Here is a 16,561-nt window from a genome sequence, read left to right on the forward strand (position 1 = left end):
TCCCGATTGACATAGAAGAATGAAATTCGGTAGGTTTATGTATCATCTCCAGACGCACAAAAACGCCATTTGGACCCATACCCTAAGTCCAACAGGAAGTCGGCCATCTTGGGAAAAATATTAAATTTTGGAGAGTTTTTTGGTCATTTCCAGGCCTCATATTTTAACGAACAGATTGACATACAGAAACGAAACTCGGTACACATGTTCATCATGTCAAGACGCACAAAAAAGTCTAGGGGTTCCATGACGTCACTCCAACAGGAAGTCGGCCATTTTGAATCAAAGTATTGATTTTAATGCAAATTGTGGCATCATATTTGAACGAACTCGTCCTAGAGTTTTCATCCCATCCATTTCAAATTCACACACAATCATCATCAGACATTGGAGATGAAAAGTTATGAAAAGCTTTTTCGCCCGTCTTTCCTGGTTGCCGTGGTGACGCGGCGAATTTCGATGCTTCGCCATGAAATTTCAAACCCTCATAACTTGACTCCACGTGGTCTCAGCTTTTCCAAATTTCAGATGCTTGTTCAGCCTCCTGGTCTGAACACATGTACAGTCTCATATTTAGTGACTGTCATAGCGCCACCTACTGGCAACAGGAAGTCACTTGCTTCATTCTTTCACTAATTACTCCCATAATCTTAAGTATTTACACCTGAAATTGACTCAGCTAAGACATAACGCCAGTCATCAAAATCTTTTTTATGACTTATTCCTGTTGGGCGTGGCTGTGCAAACAATTTCGATGCTTCGCCATAAAGCAGGAAGTCCTTATAACTCCTACAGACATTGTCCCACCTACACCAAATTGATCACACATGTAGAGGGTCCAGCCCTGAACACATCTATGCATCAATACTGCTTCATATACACAGCGCCACCTACTGGACACAGGAAGTCAGCCTCATATGACAAACATTATCTGATTTACATGAAATTTACAGGATGTGTTCTCCACATCACACACTGCAACATGACATATAATTGGTGGGTGATCTCTAGCGCCGCCTCGTGGACACATGCAATGTGACTTAGCCCCATCACACAATGTTCATTACGAGCCCGGGTGCCAAGAAGTCTACGTGCCCGCTGTGTCTGCCGTGTGACTGCAGCACGCACCGACATGCGCGTACGGGGCGGTGCGTGGGGGGGCTTGGGCCCGATCATCGCTGCTTGCAGCTTTAATTAGGGCCCAAGCACTACAGTGCGAAGGCCCTATTGTAATCGTACCGATTATTATTATTATCGTTCTGCCTAAACAAACGCGTTTTTGCCCCCCTAAACGTGCCCAAAAAGTCACCAAAATGTGCAATCATGTTCGGCCCGGCGAAAAATTTGATATTTTAAGGTCCGCCAAAATGGCGGTGGCAAAATGGCTCTGTAGCGCCCCCTAGAAAATTAAAAAAAGCGAGCCCCACCCCTGAGATTGTCCTAGACAAACGAAATTCGGTACACATATGTATCGTGTCAAGACACACAAAAAAGTCTCTTAGACCCATACCCTCACTCCTACAGGAAGTCGGCCATTTTGTATCGAATCTGCGTTTTTGCCGCGATTTCGGCGATTTCCACGCATCGCATTTGAGCGAACTCGTCCTAGGGATTTAATCCGACCGACTTCAAATCCACTCAGAAACATCTTGAGACATTGGAGATGAAAAGTTATCAAAAACTTTCTGATTAGGGATCCGGTTTGGCCGTGGCGGCGCCGACAATTTCCTTCACCATTCGATCCTTCGCCATGAAATTTCAAACCCTCATAACTTGACTCCACATGGTCTCAGCTTTTCCAAATTCAATATGCTTGTTCAGTGTCCCGGTCTGAACACATGTACAGTCTCATATTTAGTGACAGTCATAGCGCCACCTACTGGCAACAGGAAGTCACTTGCTTCAGTCTTTCACTGATTACTCCCATAATCTTAAGTATTTATACCTGAAATTGACTCAGCTGAGACATAAGACCTTGGTGATGCTACATTCTGCAACTCATGACCCATCATCAAATACCGTTGCCATGACAACACATTCAACGCCATGAAAATACGATTACAGTTTTTAGGGGCAAAGGATGCGTCCACCGTAATGAAACTCAACACACACGTCTGGAGTTGGTTCATTCAACATCCTATGTACTTCAATGGGATGGGTGTGACTAAACGGCTCAATAGCGCCCCCTTGAATATTTCTAAATTGAACCTCAGCCTTCCCGATTGACATAGAAGAATGAAATTCGGTAGGTTTATGTATCATCTCCAGACGCACAAAAACGCCATTTGGACCCATACCCTAAGTCCAACAGGAAGTCGGCCATCTTGGGAAAAATGCTATATTTTGGTGAATTTTTCGGTCATTTCCAGGCATCATATTTGAACAAACTAGTCCTACAGATTTCATCCCATCAACTTCAAATTCGCACAGAGTCATCTTGAGAAATTGGAGATGAAAAGTTATCAAAAGCTTTTTCGCCCGTCATTCCTGGTTGCCGTGGTGATGCGGCGAATTTCGATGCCTCGCCATGAAATTTCAAACCCTCATAACTTGACTCCACATGGTCTGAGCTTTTCCAAATCCACCAAAGCAAGCAGACTCGCCGAAAAATTTCATATTTTATGGTTTTTGTAAATGGGCGTGGCAAAATGGCTCTGTAGCGCCACCTTGAGAAATGAAAAACATCCATCCCCTCGCCCCAGATTGACATAGAGAAACGAAACTTGGTACACATGTTCATCATGTCAAGACGCACAAAAAAGTCTGGGTGCCCATGACGTCACTCCAACAGGAAGTCGGCCATTTTGAATCAAAGTATTGATTTTAATGCCGATTGTGGCATCATATTTGAACAAACTAGTCCTACAGATTTCATCCCATCCACTTCAAATTCACACCGAGTCATCTTGAGACATTGGAAATGAAAAATTATCAAAAGCTTTTTTGTCCATCATTCCTGGTTGCCGTGGTGACTTGGCGATTTTCAATGTCTCACCATGAAATTTCAAACCCTCATAACTTGACTCCACATGGTCTGAGCTTTTCCAAATTTAATATGCTTGTTCAGCGTCCTGGTCTGAACACATGTACAGTCTCATATTTAGTGACAGTCATAGCGCCACCTACTGGCAAGAGGAAGTCACTTGCTTCATTCTTTCACTAATTACTCCCATAATCTTAAGTATTTACACCTGAAATTGACTCAGCTGAGACATAACGCCAGTCATCAAAATCTTTTTGATGACTTCTTCCTGTTGGGCGTGGCTGTGCAAACAATTTCGATGCTTCGCCATAAAGCAGGAAGTCGTTATAACTCCTACAGACATTGTCCCACCTACACCAAATTGATCACACACGTAGAGGGTCCCGCCCTGAACACATCTATGCATCAATACTGCTTCATATACACAGCGCCACCTACTGGACACAGGAAGTCAGCCTCATATGACAAACATTATCCGATTTACATGAAATTTACAAGATGTGTTCTCCACATCACACACTGCAACATGACATATAATTGGTGGGTGATCTCTAGCGCCACCTAGTGGACACATGCGATATGACTTAGCCCCATCACACAACGTTCAATACGAGCCCGGGTGCCAAGACATCTACGTGCCCGCTGTGTCTGCCGTGTGACTGCAGCACGCACCGACATGCGCTTACGGGGCGGTGCGTGGGGGGGCTTGGGCCCGATCATCGCTGCTTGCAGCTTTAATTATTATTATTATTATAGTTCCTATAAAGTAAACGCCTTTTTGCCCCCCTGAACGTGCCCCAAAAGTCACCAAAATGTGCAATCATGTTCGACCCGGCGAAAAATTTGATATTTTATGGTTTGCATAAATGGGCGTGGCAAAATGGCTCTGTAGCGCCCCCTAGAAAATTAAAAAAAGCGAGCCCCACCCCTGAGATTGTCCTAGACAAACGAAATTCAGTACACATATGTATCGTGTAAAGACGCACAAAAAAGTCTCTTGTACCCATACCCTCACTCCTACAGGAAGTTGGCCATTTTGTATCGAATATGCGTTTTGGGCGATTTCCACGCATCTCATTTGAGCTAACTCCTCCTAGAGATTTAATCCGACCGACTTCAAATTCACTCAGAAACATCTTGAGACATTGGAGATGAAAAGTTATCAAAAACTTTCTGATTAGGGATCCGGTTTGGCCGTGGCGGCGCCGACAATTTCCTTCACCATTCGATCCTTCGCCATGAAATTTCAAACCCTCATAACTTGACTCCACATGGTCTGAGCTTTTCCAAATTTAATATGCTTGTTCAGTGTCCCGGTCTGAACACATGTACAGTCTCATATTTAGTGACAGTCATAGCGCCACCTAGTGGCAACAGGAAGTCACTTGCTTCAGTCTTTCACTGATTACTCCCATAATCTTAAGTATTTATAACTGAAATTAACTCAGCTGAGACATAAGACCTTGGTGATGCTACATTCTGCAACTCATGACCCATCATCAAATACTATTGGCATGACAACGCATTCAACGCCATGAAAATACGATTACAGTTTTCAGAGGCAAAGGATGCCTCCACGGTAACGAAACTCGACACACACGTCTGGAGTGGGGTCATTTAACATCCTATATACTTCAATTGGATGGGCGTGGCTAAACGGCTCAATAGCGCCCCCTTGAATATTTCAAAATTGAACCTCAGCCTTCCCGATTGACATAGAAGAATGAAATTCGGTAGGTTTATGTATCATCTCCAGACGCACAAAAACGCCATTTGGACCCATACCCTAAGTCCAACAGGAAGTCGGCCATCTTGGGAAAAATATTAAATTTTGGAGAGTTTTTTGGTCATTTCCAGGCCTCATATTTTAACGAACAGATTGACATACAGAAACGAAACTCGGTACACATGTTCATCATGTCAAGACGCACAAAAAAGTCTAGGGGTTCCATGACGTCACTCCAACAGGAAGTCGGCCATTTTGAATCAAAGTATTGATTTTAATGCAAATTGTGGCATCATATTTGAACGAACTCGTCCTAGAGTTTTCATCCCATCCATTTCAAATTCACACACAATCATCATCAGACATTGGAGATGAAAAGTTATGAAAAGCTTTTTCGCCCGTCTTTCCTGGTTGCCGTGGTGACGCGGCGAATTTCGATGCTTCGCCATGAAATTTCAAACCCTCATAACTTGACTCCACGTGGTCTCAGCTTTTCCAAATTTCAGATGCTTGTTCAGCCTCCTGGTCTGAACACATGTACAGTCTCATATTTAGTGACTGTCATAGCGCCACCTACTGGCAACAGGAAGTCACTTGCTTCATTCTTTCACTAATTACTCCCATAATCTTAAGTATTTACACCTGAAATTGACTCAGCTAAGACATAACGCCAGTCATCAAAATCTTTTTTATGACTTATTCCTGTTGGGCGTGGCTGTGCAAACAATTTCGATGCTTCGCCATAAAGCAGGAAGTCCTTATAACTCCTACAGACATTGTCCCACCTACACCAAATTGATCACACATGTAGAGGGTCCAGCCCTGAACACATCTATGCATCAATACTGCTTCATATACACAGCGCCACCTACTGGACACAGGAAGTCAGCCTCATATGACAAACATTATCTGATTTACATGAAATTTACAGGATGTGTTCTCCACATCACACACTGCAACATGACATATAATTGGTGGGTGATCTCTAGCGCCGCCTCGTGGACACATGCAATGTGACTTAGCCCCATCACACAATGTTCATTACGAGCCCGGGTGCCAAGAAGTCTACGTGCCCGCTGTGTCTGCCGTGTGACTGCAGCACGCACCGACATGCGCGTACGGGGCGGTGCGTGGGGGGGCTTGGGCCCGATCATCGCTGCTTGCAGCTTTAATTAGGGCCCAAGCACTACAGTGCGAAGGCCCTATTGTAATCGTACCGATTATTATTATTATCGTTCTGCCTAAACAAACGCGTTTTTGCCCCCCTAAACGTGCCCAAAAAGTCACCAAAATGTGCAATCATGTTCGGCCCGGCGAAAAATTTGATATTTTAAGGTCCGCCAAAATGGCGGTGGCAAAATGGCTCTGTAGCGCCCCCTAGAAAATTAAAAAAAGCGAGCCCCACCCCTGAGATTGTCCTAGACAAACGAAATTCGGTACACATATGTATCGTGTCAAGACACACAAAAAAGTCTCTTAGACCCATACCCTCACTCCTACAGGAAGTCGGCCATTTTGTATCGAATCTGCGTTTTTGCCGCGATTTCGGCGATTTCCACGCATCGCATTTGAGCGAACTCGTCCTAGGGATTTAATCCGACCGACTTCAAATCCACTCAGAAACATCTTGAGACATTGGAGATGAAAAGTTATCAAAAACTTTCTGATTAGGGATCCGGTTTGGCCGTGGCGGCGCCGACAATTTCCTTCACCATTCGATCCTTCGCCATGAAATTTCAAACCCTCATAACTTGACTCCACATGGTCTCAGCTTTTCCAAATTCAATATGCTTGTTCAGTGTCCCGGTCTGAACACATGTACAGTCTCATATTTAGTGACAGTCATAGCGCCACCTACTGGCAACAGGAAGTCACTTGCTTCAGTCTTTCACTGATTACTCCCATAATCTTAAGTATTTATACCTGAAATTGACTCAGCTGAGACATAAGACCTTGGTGATGCTACATTCTGCAACTCATGACCCATCATCAAATACCGTTGCCATGACAACACATTCAACGCCATGAAAATACGATTACAGTTTTTAGGGGCAAAGGATGCGTCCACCGTAATGAAACTCAACACACACGTCTGGAGTTGGTTCATTCAACATCCTATGTACTTCAATGGGATGGGTGTGACTAAACGGCTCAATAGCGCCCCCTTGAATATTTCTAAATTGAACCTCAGCCTTCCCGATTGACATAGAAGAATGAAATTCGGTAGGTTTATGTATCATCTCCAGACGCACAAAAACGCCATTTGGACCCATACCCTAAGTCCAACAGGAAGTCGGCCATCTTGGGAAAAATGCTATATTTTGGTGAATTTTTCGGTCATTTCCAGGCATCATATTTGAACAAACTAGTCCTACAGATTTCATCCCATCAACTTCAAATTCGCACAGAGTCATCTTGAGAAATTGGAGATGAAAAGTTATCAAAAGCTTTTTCGCCCGTCATTCCTGGTTGCCGTGGTGATGCGGCGAATTTCGATGCCTCGCCATGAAATTTCAAACCCTCATAACTTGACTCCACATGGTCTGAGCTTTTCCAAATCCACCAAAGCAAGCAGACTCGCCGAAAAATTTCATATTTTATGGTTTTTGTAAATGGGCGTGGCAAAATGGCTCTGTAGCGCCACCTTGAGAAATGAAAAACATCCATCCCCTCGCCCCAGATTGACATAGAGAAACGAAACTTGGTACACATGTTCATCATGTCAAGACGCACAAAAAAGTCTGGGTGCCCATGACGTCACTCCAACAGGAAGTCGGCCATTTTGAATCAAAGTATTGATTTTAATGCCGATTGTGGCATCATATTTGAACAAACTAGTCCTACAGATTTCATCCCATCCACTTCAAATTCACACCGAGTCATCTTGAGACATTGGAAATGAAAAATTATCAAAAGCTTTTTTGTCCATCATTCCTGGTTGCCGTGGTGACTTGGCGATTTTCAATGTCTCACCATGAAATTTCAAACCCTCATAACTTGACTCCACATGGTCTGAGCTTTTCCAAATTTAATATGCTTGTTCAGCGTCCTGGTCTGAACACATGTACAGTCTCATATTTAGTGACAGTCATAGCGCCACCTACTGGCAAGAGGAAGTCACTTGCTTCATTCTTTCACTAATTACTCCCATAATCTTAAGTATTTACACCTGAAATTGACTCAGCTGAGACATAACGCCAGTCATCAAAATCTTTTTGATGACTTCTTCCTGTTGGGCGTGGCTGTGCAAACAATTTCGATGCTTCGCCATAAAGCAGGAAGTCGTTATAACTCCTACAGACATTGTCCCACCTACACCAAATTGATCACACACGTAGAGGGTCCCGCCCTGAACACATCTATGCATCAATACTGCTTCATATACACAGCGCCACCTACTGGACACAGGAAGTCAGCCTCATATGACAAACATTATCCGATTTACATGAAATTTACAAGATGTGTTCTCCACATCACACACTGCAACATGACATATAATTGGTGGGTGATCTCTAGCGCCACCTAGTGGACACATGCGATATGACTTAGCCCCATCACACAACGTTCAATACGAGCCCGGGTGCCAAGACATCTACGTGCCCGCTGTGTCTGCCGTGTGACTGCAGCACGCACCGACATGCGCTTACGGGGCGGTGCGTGGGGGGGCTTGGGCCCGATCATCGCTGCTTGCAGCTTTAATTAGGGCCCGAGCGCTGACCAGCGCGAAGCCCTATTGTTTTTGCCATGATTATTATTCTTCTTCTTTTTCTCTCACAACGACGGCCTTTTTGCCCCCCTGAACGTGCCTTAAAAGTCACCAAAGTTTGCACGCAAGCCACACCTGGCGAAAATTTCGATATTTTATGGTCTGCACAAATGGGCGTGTCAAAATGGCTCTCTAGCGCCCCCTACAAAATCAATAAAAGCGAGCCCCTCGTGACAGATTGACATAGAGAAACGAAACTTGGTACACATGTTCATCATGTCAAGACGCACAAAAAAGTCTCTTGGACAAATACCCTAACACCAACAGGAAGTCGGCCATTTTGAATCAAAATATTGATTTTAATGCAAATTGTGGCATCATATTTGAACGCACTACTCCTACAGTTTTCTTCCCATCCACTTCAAATTCACACAGAGTCATCTTGAGACATTGGAGATGAAAAGTTATCAAAAGCTTTTTCCCACGTCATTCCTGGTGGCCGTGGTGACGCGGCGAATTTCGATGCTTCGCCATGAAATTTCAAACCCTAATAACTTGACTCCACATGGTCTGAGCTTTACCAAATTTAATATGCTTGTTCAGCGTCCTGGTCTGAACACATGTACAGTCTCATATTTAGTGACAGTCATAGCGCCACCTACTGGAAACAGGAAGTCACTTGCGTCATTTGTTCATTAATTACTCCCATAATCTTAAGTATTTCCACCTGAAATTGACTCAGCTGAGACATAAGACCTTGGTGATGCTACATTCTGCAACTCGTGGCGCATCATCAAATACCGTTGCCATGACAACACATTCAACGCCATGAAAATACGATTACAGTTTTCAGGGGCAAAGGATGCCTCCACGGTAACGAAACTCAACACACACGTCTGGAGTGGGTTCATTTAACATCCTATATACTTCAATGGAATGGGCGTGACTAAATGGCTCAATAGCGCCCCCTTGAATATTTCAAAATCGAACCTCAGCCTTCCCGATTGACGTAGAAGAATGAAACTCGGTAGGTTTATGTATCATCTCCAGACGCACAAAAACGCCATTTGGACCCATACCCTAAGTCCAACAGGAAGTCGGCCATCTTGGGAAAAATGCTATATTTTGCTGAGTTTTTTGGTCATTTCCAGGCCTCATATTTGAACGCACTAGTCCTAGGGATTCCATCCCATCCACTTCAAATTCACACAGAGTCATCTTGAGACATTGGAGATGAAAGGTTATCAAAAGCTTTTTTATGACTTCTTCCTGTTGGGCGTCGCTGTGCAAACAATTTCGATGCTTCGCCATAAAGCAGGAAGTCTTTATAACTCCTACAGACATGGTCCTGTCTACACCAAATTGATCACGCATGTAGAGGGTCCCGCCCTGAACACATCTATGCATCAATACTGCGTCAAATACACAGCGCCACCTACTGGACACAGGAAGTCAGCCTCATATGACAAACATTATCCGATTTACATGAAATTTACAGGATGTGTTCTCCACAGCACACACTGCAACATGACATGTCATTGGTGGGTGATCTCTAGCGCCACCTAGTGGACACATGCAATGTGACTTAGCCCCATCACACTACGTTCATTACAAGCCCAGGTGCCAAGACGTCTACGTGCCCGCTGTGTCTGCCGTGTGACTGCAGCACGCACCGACATGCGAGTACGGGGCGGTGCATGGGGGCGCGAGGGCCCGTTCATCACTGCTTGCAGTTTTAATTATTATTATCGTTCCTATAAAGTAAACGCCTTTTTGCCCCCCTGAACGTGCCCCAAAAGTCACCAAAATGTGCAATCATGTCCGACCCGGCGAAAAATTTGATATTTTATGGTTTGCATAAATGGGCGTGGCAAAATGGCTCTGTAGCGCCCCCTAGAAAATTAAGAAAAGCGAGCCCCACCCCTGAGATTGTCGTAGACAAACGAAAGTCAGTACACATATGTATCGTGTAAAGACGCACAAAAAAGTCTCTTGGACCCATACCCTCACTCCTACAGGAAGTCGGCCATTTTGTATCGAATCTGCGTTTTTGCCGCGATTTCGGCGATTTCCACGCATCGCATTTGAGCGAACTCCTCCTAGAGATTTAATCTGACCGACTTCAAATTCACTCAGAAACATCTTGAGACATTGGAGATGAAAAGTTATCAAAAACTTTCTGATTAGGGATCCGGTTTGGCCGTGGCGGCGCCAACAATTTCCTTCACCATTCGATCCTTCGCCATGAAATTTCAAACCCTCATAACTTGACTCCACATGGTCTCAGCTTTTCCAAATTTAATATGCTTGTTCAGTGTCCCGGTCTGAACACATGTACAGTTTCATATTTAGTGACAGTCATAGCGCCACCTACTGGCAACAGGAAGTCACTTGCTTCAGTCGTTCACTGATTACTCCCATAATCTTAAGTATTTGTACCTGAAATTAACTCAGCTGAGACATAAGACCTTGGTGATGCTACATTCTGCAACTCATGACCCATCATCAAATACCGTTGCCATGGCAACACATTCAACGCCATGAAAATACGATTACAGTTTTCAGGTGCAAAGGATGCCTCCACGGTAACGAAACTCAACACACACGTCTGGAGTGGGTTCATTAAACATCCTATATACTTCAATGGGATGGGCGTGGCTAAACGGCTCAACAGCGCCCCCTTGAATATTTCAAAATTGAACCTCAGCCTTCCCGATTGACATAGAAGAATGAAACTCGGTAAGTTTATGTATCATCTCCAGACGCACAAAAACGCCATTTGGACCCATACCTTAAGTCCAACAGGAAGTCGGCCATCTTGGGAAAAATGCTCAATTGTGGTGACTTTTTTGGTCATTTCCAGGCCTCATATTTGAACAAACTAGTCCTAGAGATTCCATCCCATCCACTTCAAATTAACACACAATCATCTTGAGACATTGGAGATGACAAGTTATCAAAAGCTTTTTTATGACTTATTCCTGTTGGGCGTGGCTGTGCAAACAATTTCGATGCTTCGCCATAAAGCAGTTAGTCGTTATAACTCCTACAGACATTGTCCCACCTACACCAAATTCATCACGCATGTAGAGGGTCCCGCCGTGAACACATCTATGCATCAATACTGCTTCATATACACAGCGCCACCTACTGGACACAGGAAGTCAGCCTCATATGACAAACATTGTCTGATTTACATGAAATTTACAGGATGTGTTCTCCACATCACACAGTGCAACATGACATATAATTGGTGGGTGATCTCTAGCGCCACCTAGTGGACACATTCAATATGACTTAGCCCCATCACACAACGTTCAATACGAGCCCGGGTGCCAAGACGTCTACGTGCCCGCTGTGTCTGCCGTGTAACTGCAGCACGCACCGACATGCGCGTACGGGGCGGTTCGTGGGGGAGCTTGGGCCCGATCATCGCTGCTTGTTTGGTCTTTTTTTTTCTTCTTCTTTTTGTTCACTAGAGAGTAATTTGTCATTACAAGGCTTAAAAGCTGTTTCTCATCCCTCCCATTCAACCAGGGCCCATTTCACTTTCAGGTCGTATTTTAAAATCTGTACCACACACAGGACAGTTCAATTACTCAGCAGAACACACACCCACTGAAGGCAATGAGCCAGAACATTTAACTATGCCATTACACATATTGATAAAATAAAATAAGATGAATAATTGCAGTGCTGAGTGGTTTTTTTTTCTTCTTTTCTTTCTTTCTGAAATTAGAGTCTCTCTGATGTTCCAACCAAATAAGCCAGAAATCCTTATTAAAAGTTTTCATGTAGAGAGGAGGGGCTTTTTTAATTCTTGTTTATTTGCACCATTTTAAGCACGTAACATTTGATGGTGATGATGATAATTGTTGTGGCTGTGTTCAATTTCTGCGGTTTTCTGCGATAAATCCAAAGCAAATTTATTCATTTGCCACGCTGTGAATCATTCATGACTCATTCTCATTCTCATGATAAGACAGAATGGAGAAACTTTTGCAGACCATGCCTCAGTAGACATATGAATTGAACGACATAAAAGGCATAATCAGAAGCTTTGCAGAATATAATTATTTGTTGTAACTGTTCATATCGTACATGTTTCATGTTTTCATGTTGTGCTCTGATTTTCAATGTTCCACACTTTGTTCCAGTTTAGTGGAAAATATCCTCTTTGTTGTCTTGATTCTAGCAACCCAATGTCCTGTACAGTGCAGTCACAAAGCATTAGGACAGTAATGTGCTTTTGATGGTTGTGATCCTCCAGCACATTGGATTTGAAATGAAACAATGACTATTAGGTTAAAGTGTTCGCCTCCATAGTGGATGAACAGTGAAGAACTCATTGCCCTTTTACTTTAGGACGACGTAGCACGACTTTGCCTCAAACAACATTTTTGTATTCTTATGCTAAAAAACTCACTTTTTTTCTGAAGTTTGCTCATATGAGTAATTCAAGTCAGATTCAACAAACTCTCCTAACTGCCTGTACTTTTTGCAAATCAATTTTTGATCATTAGCATAATTTACATAAATGCACACAGTAAGTTGGCAAGCCATGAACAGAATATACAGCCATCAACCACTTCATTAGGTACACCTGTGCAATCTAATTCAATCCAATACAACAATTCTGCCATAAATTCTATTTTTTTGAAGTTTATACATTTTCATTTTTTGTTGACATTGTCAAAACATGATCATTTTACTGTATGTTTATTACTAAGGTTATATTAAGTGGTGGTGGCGTACTGGCTTGGGTTCTATTGACTGGTGTTCCTAATATTTTGCCTCCCTCATGTATGGTAATGAAGTGGACAAAATATTAGGACAACCATAGTACATCACCATCACCCACTATGACCTCAATAATAAACATAAAGTAGAATTATCACCTTCCTGACCATATCAACAAAAACTATAAATGTATAAGCTTCATAAATGTAGAATTTAAAGCAGAGCTATTGTATTGGATTGCATAATATTGCACAGGTGTACCTACTAAAGTTAGTGAGTTAGTTTTACTTATAAGTTACAGACGTAGTAAGCAAGGACCTTTTTAACCATATACTGTATAATGTTATAAACATAGCACTCACCACACCAAAAAGTGAAAAGGCTTTAGCACAGGTCTGGCATCAGAGCATCACATTTAATCGCCTGCTGATGTCTGTGGGTGATAAACTTTAACGATTTATTGATTGCAGGGATTTAGATTGGCTATGAACTGTTAATAGTAATGACATCATGTTAAGTTCTGTCCCATAAAATGAGGCAGTGTGTATAAAAATGGATTTCTTACACTTTGTAAACACCTTCAAATGAATGCTTCAAGTCAGCACTTCAGAGCCATTGTTTCATTTCAGTTTAAATGTGCTGCACAGCTAAAGCAACAGCACTTATATCACTGTTGTAACACTATGTGACTGCACTGTATCATGAAAAGCAGCTGAACTCCTGCTAACACATTCTTTCTCTTCTCTCTCTCTTTTTTTTTCTTCACAGTGAACTTTGACCACTTCCAGATATTGCGGGCCATCGGGAAGGGAAGCTTCGGAAAGGTAACGCAACCTCCATTTTTCATGCAGACGGGCGCTTGTGTTCTGCACCTTCAATTACCCAGCACAGTCATTATCTCTGCTAAAGAATCAGAGGAGAGATTACACAGTAGCTCCCCATCATATTATGCTGCTTAAAAGACAAATAATTTTTCTATTTTGGTAATGGTAATAAATACAGCTTATGTAATTCCTTCTGTAAAGTCAGTTAGAGGAGAGCCAATTTACTTTTCATCTCCTGTTAGTCAACCTGTTGGGAGTTTTGACCCAACGTCTCCGTTTAATTATAGAGCAGAAATGGTGTGGCTGCATTTGTCGTGATGCTCAGTGGTTGTGCTGAACAGAGCTAATGGAAAACTTAGCGTGTGTGTGTGTGTGTGTGTGTGTGTGTGTGTGTGTGTGCGTGCTGTGTATTGTGAAACCAAATTACAGCCTATCTTTTTTAACCTTTTCTCAGGTGCCAATATCATCACTGGCTATTGCTGATAAAACAGACATTTTGGATGAACTCACAGGCCATTTGTTAGTTTAAGAATTGTTTGGTGTTCCTGTTGAATGGCTCCGTGAGACTTCCGTAATGAATTCCGAGGCGAGACCCATGTGTGTGTGTGAGTGTGTGTGTGTGTGTGTGTGTGTGTGTGTGTGTGTGTGTGTGGGGACGCACAATCGGGCTCAAGAGATTGGAATAGTTTATCTTCATTTTGAATCCCAAATATCACGGCTAATATTTGTTCATTATACTGGTGTCTGTGCACGCCTTTGCAAATTCTTTCTGCTTTGCTCTCCTCAAAAAAATCTTCTTTTTTATTTTTTTGAACATGGAAAGTCATTGCCCAATGCTGAATACATTACCATGTGAATTTATGTTAATTTTACTTATTGCTTTGTTCCCTCAAGCTGCTGTCACTTCACTTGAAGGGAATCTGCACTAAGCCAGGAAATACACTCACTACAAGCAGGCCTCGCTACAGAGACCCAAGCAGGGCAGCTCAAAGGTTTTGGCGCATTGGATACTTTATTTACTACAGTCCCAGTTTATTGGCAGTAGACGCCAACATGTCACTAAAGTCATTCATGTTTTTGGGTTTTTGAAATTCAAACATAAAGATGGAAAACGGCTTAAAGTAAGAATAAGCAAGAAATGGATGTGACAGTAAAGTTTAAATATCTTTTCGTCCTTCTCCTTGGGTCAGCGCTCTGGCTAAAGCATCAGAAAAGAAGAGAAACCAGCCGCTTCATCCAAGAGGAAGGCAGAATACATGTGGTTCTTGTCTAAGGGATCCAGATTCATAGTTACGCAATATCTGCAGCACAGTCACACACACACACACACACGCACACACAGACAAAATACACTCAGACAGTCGGACAGATGCTCACAGAGACATCCAGATAAAGTTTGTCCTTTTGTTGGAGGTCATCTTGTCTGTGTGTGTTTTGCCCGGTGTGGCCTCGCGCTGTGTTGCTGCTGTTTCTGAATACTTAACAGCTTCTCACACACACACACACACACACACACACACACACACACACACACACACACACACACACATACTAAGACCTGGGTTAGTGTATGTGTGTGTGAGTGGAAAATGTAATTGGATTAAGATGTTAATTCATTACAAAATAAGACACATTTTTTTGCATTATAAATAACAGTAATTAATATTCTACTATTATTTATGCAATGATGGTAACAATCATTGATACCGTGTGAACCACTTTAAAAGCCAAATCATAAAGAGTGAGTTGTGTGCATGATGAGGGAGATGTTTACCTCACACTGTAGGACTGTGAAACAGGATCTGTAAACTCCAGCTTGTGTAAGTGAAAATGGGTTCTTTGTTGTTGTGCAGTACTGTAAGTGTGTGTGTGTGTGTTTGTGTGTGTGTGTGTTTGTGTGTGCGTGACATTCATGGCAGCGAGAATACATGTCGTGGCGCTCACTCTCACGCAGCAGGAGGCTGCCAGGTAGCACTTCGGAACTGAGAACGGGGAAGCCGCCCCCTCCCCTCCAAAAACTGCTGTCTACAAGCACGACTGACAGCAGCTCCACTCCGCTCTTCATCTCTCCGTCTGTCTTCTTTCTTTCTACCTCTTCTTTTTTTTTAAATTTACATGCAGTCTTAAGGCAGGTGTCTCTTTCTACCAATCTTCCTCGCTTGTCACGCTGTCAACACAAAAAGCTTCTTTCTACGTCTACCCCCGTCTTAAAGCCTGTGCAGACTACAAGAATGTCAAAAAAAAAAAAATCTTGGAATTGTTTAGTTTTTTTCTGCTGTCGTATTAACGCGGGGGCGTGCATGCTATGCTGAGCTAATCCTGTGGTGCATTCCACCCACGGCCGAATTAAAGCCTGTGTCTAAAATTCTGACGATGTGAGAAATTTACAACGAAATTTTTACAATGTGATTTCTGCATGACCCACATGGAGAAAGAATTACCCTGTCCCCTATGTGAAAGCAGTGTGTGTGACCATCAGTGACAAAATCAGTTTGATTTCTTTGTTTTTGACCTGAACTTTTGCCAGATCACTTGAGTCCAAAGCACTGTAAAACATGGTGTTAAAGTCGAGGAACTGATTA

At 42.9% G+C, this 16,561-nt stretch overlaps 1 protein-coding gene across 2 annotated transcripts in view; it reads left to right on the plus strand.

Moving 5' to 3' along the window:
• LOC128373358 (serine/threonine-protein kinase 32C-like) overlaps positions 1 to 16,561 on the plus strand; it is an 87,099-nt gene that overhangs the window by 24,255 nt on the left and 46,283 nt on the right. For both annotated transcript variants that reach the window (XM_053333654.1, XM_053333655.1), the window contains exon 2: positions 13,924 to 13,979. In XM_053333654.1, the coding sequence (XP_053189629.1) occupies positions 13,924 to 13,979 (56 nt within the window). The remainder of the gene's footprint in view (positions 1 to 13,923; positions 13,980 to 16,561) is intronic.

This window comes from Scomber japonicus, chromosome 14, assembly GCF_027409825.1.
Source record: "Scomber japonicus isolate fScoJap1 chromosome 14, fScoJap1.pri, whole genome shotgun sequence".
Lineage (NCBI taxonomy): Eukaryota > Metazoa > Chordata > Actinopteri > Scombriformes > Scombridae > Scomber > Scomber japonicus.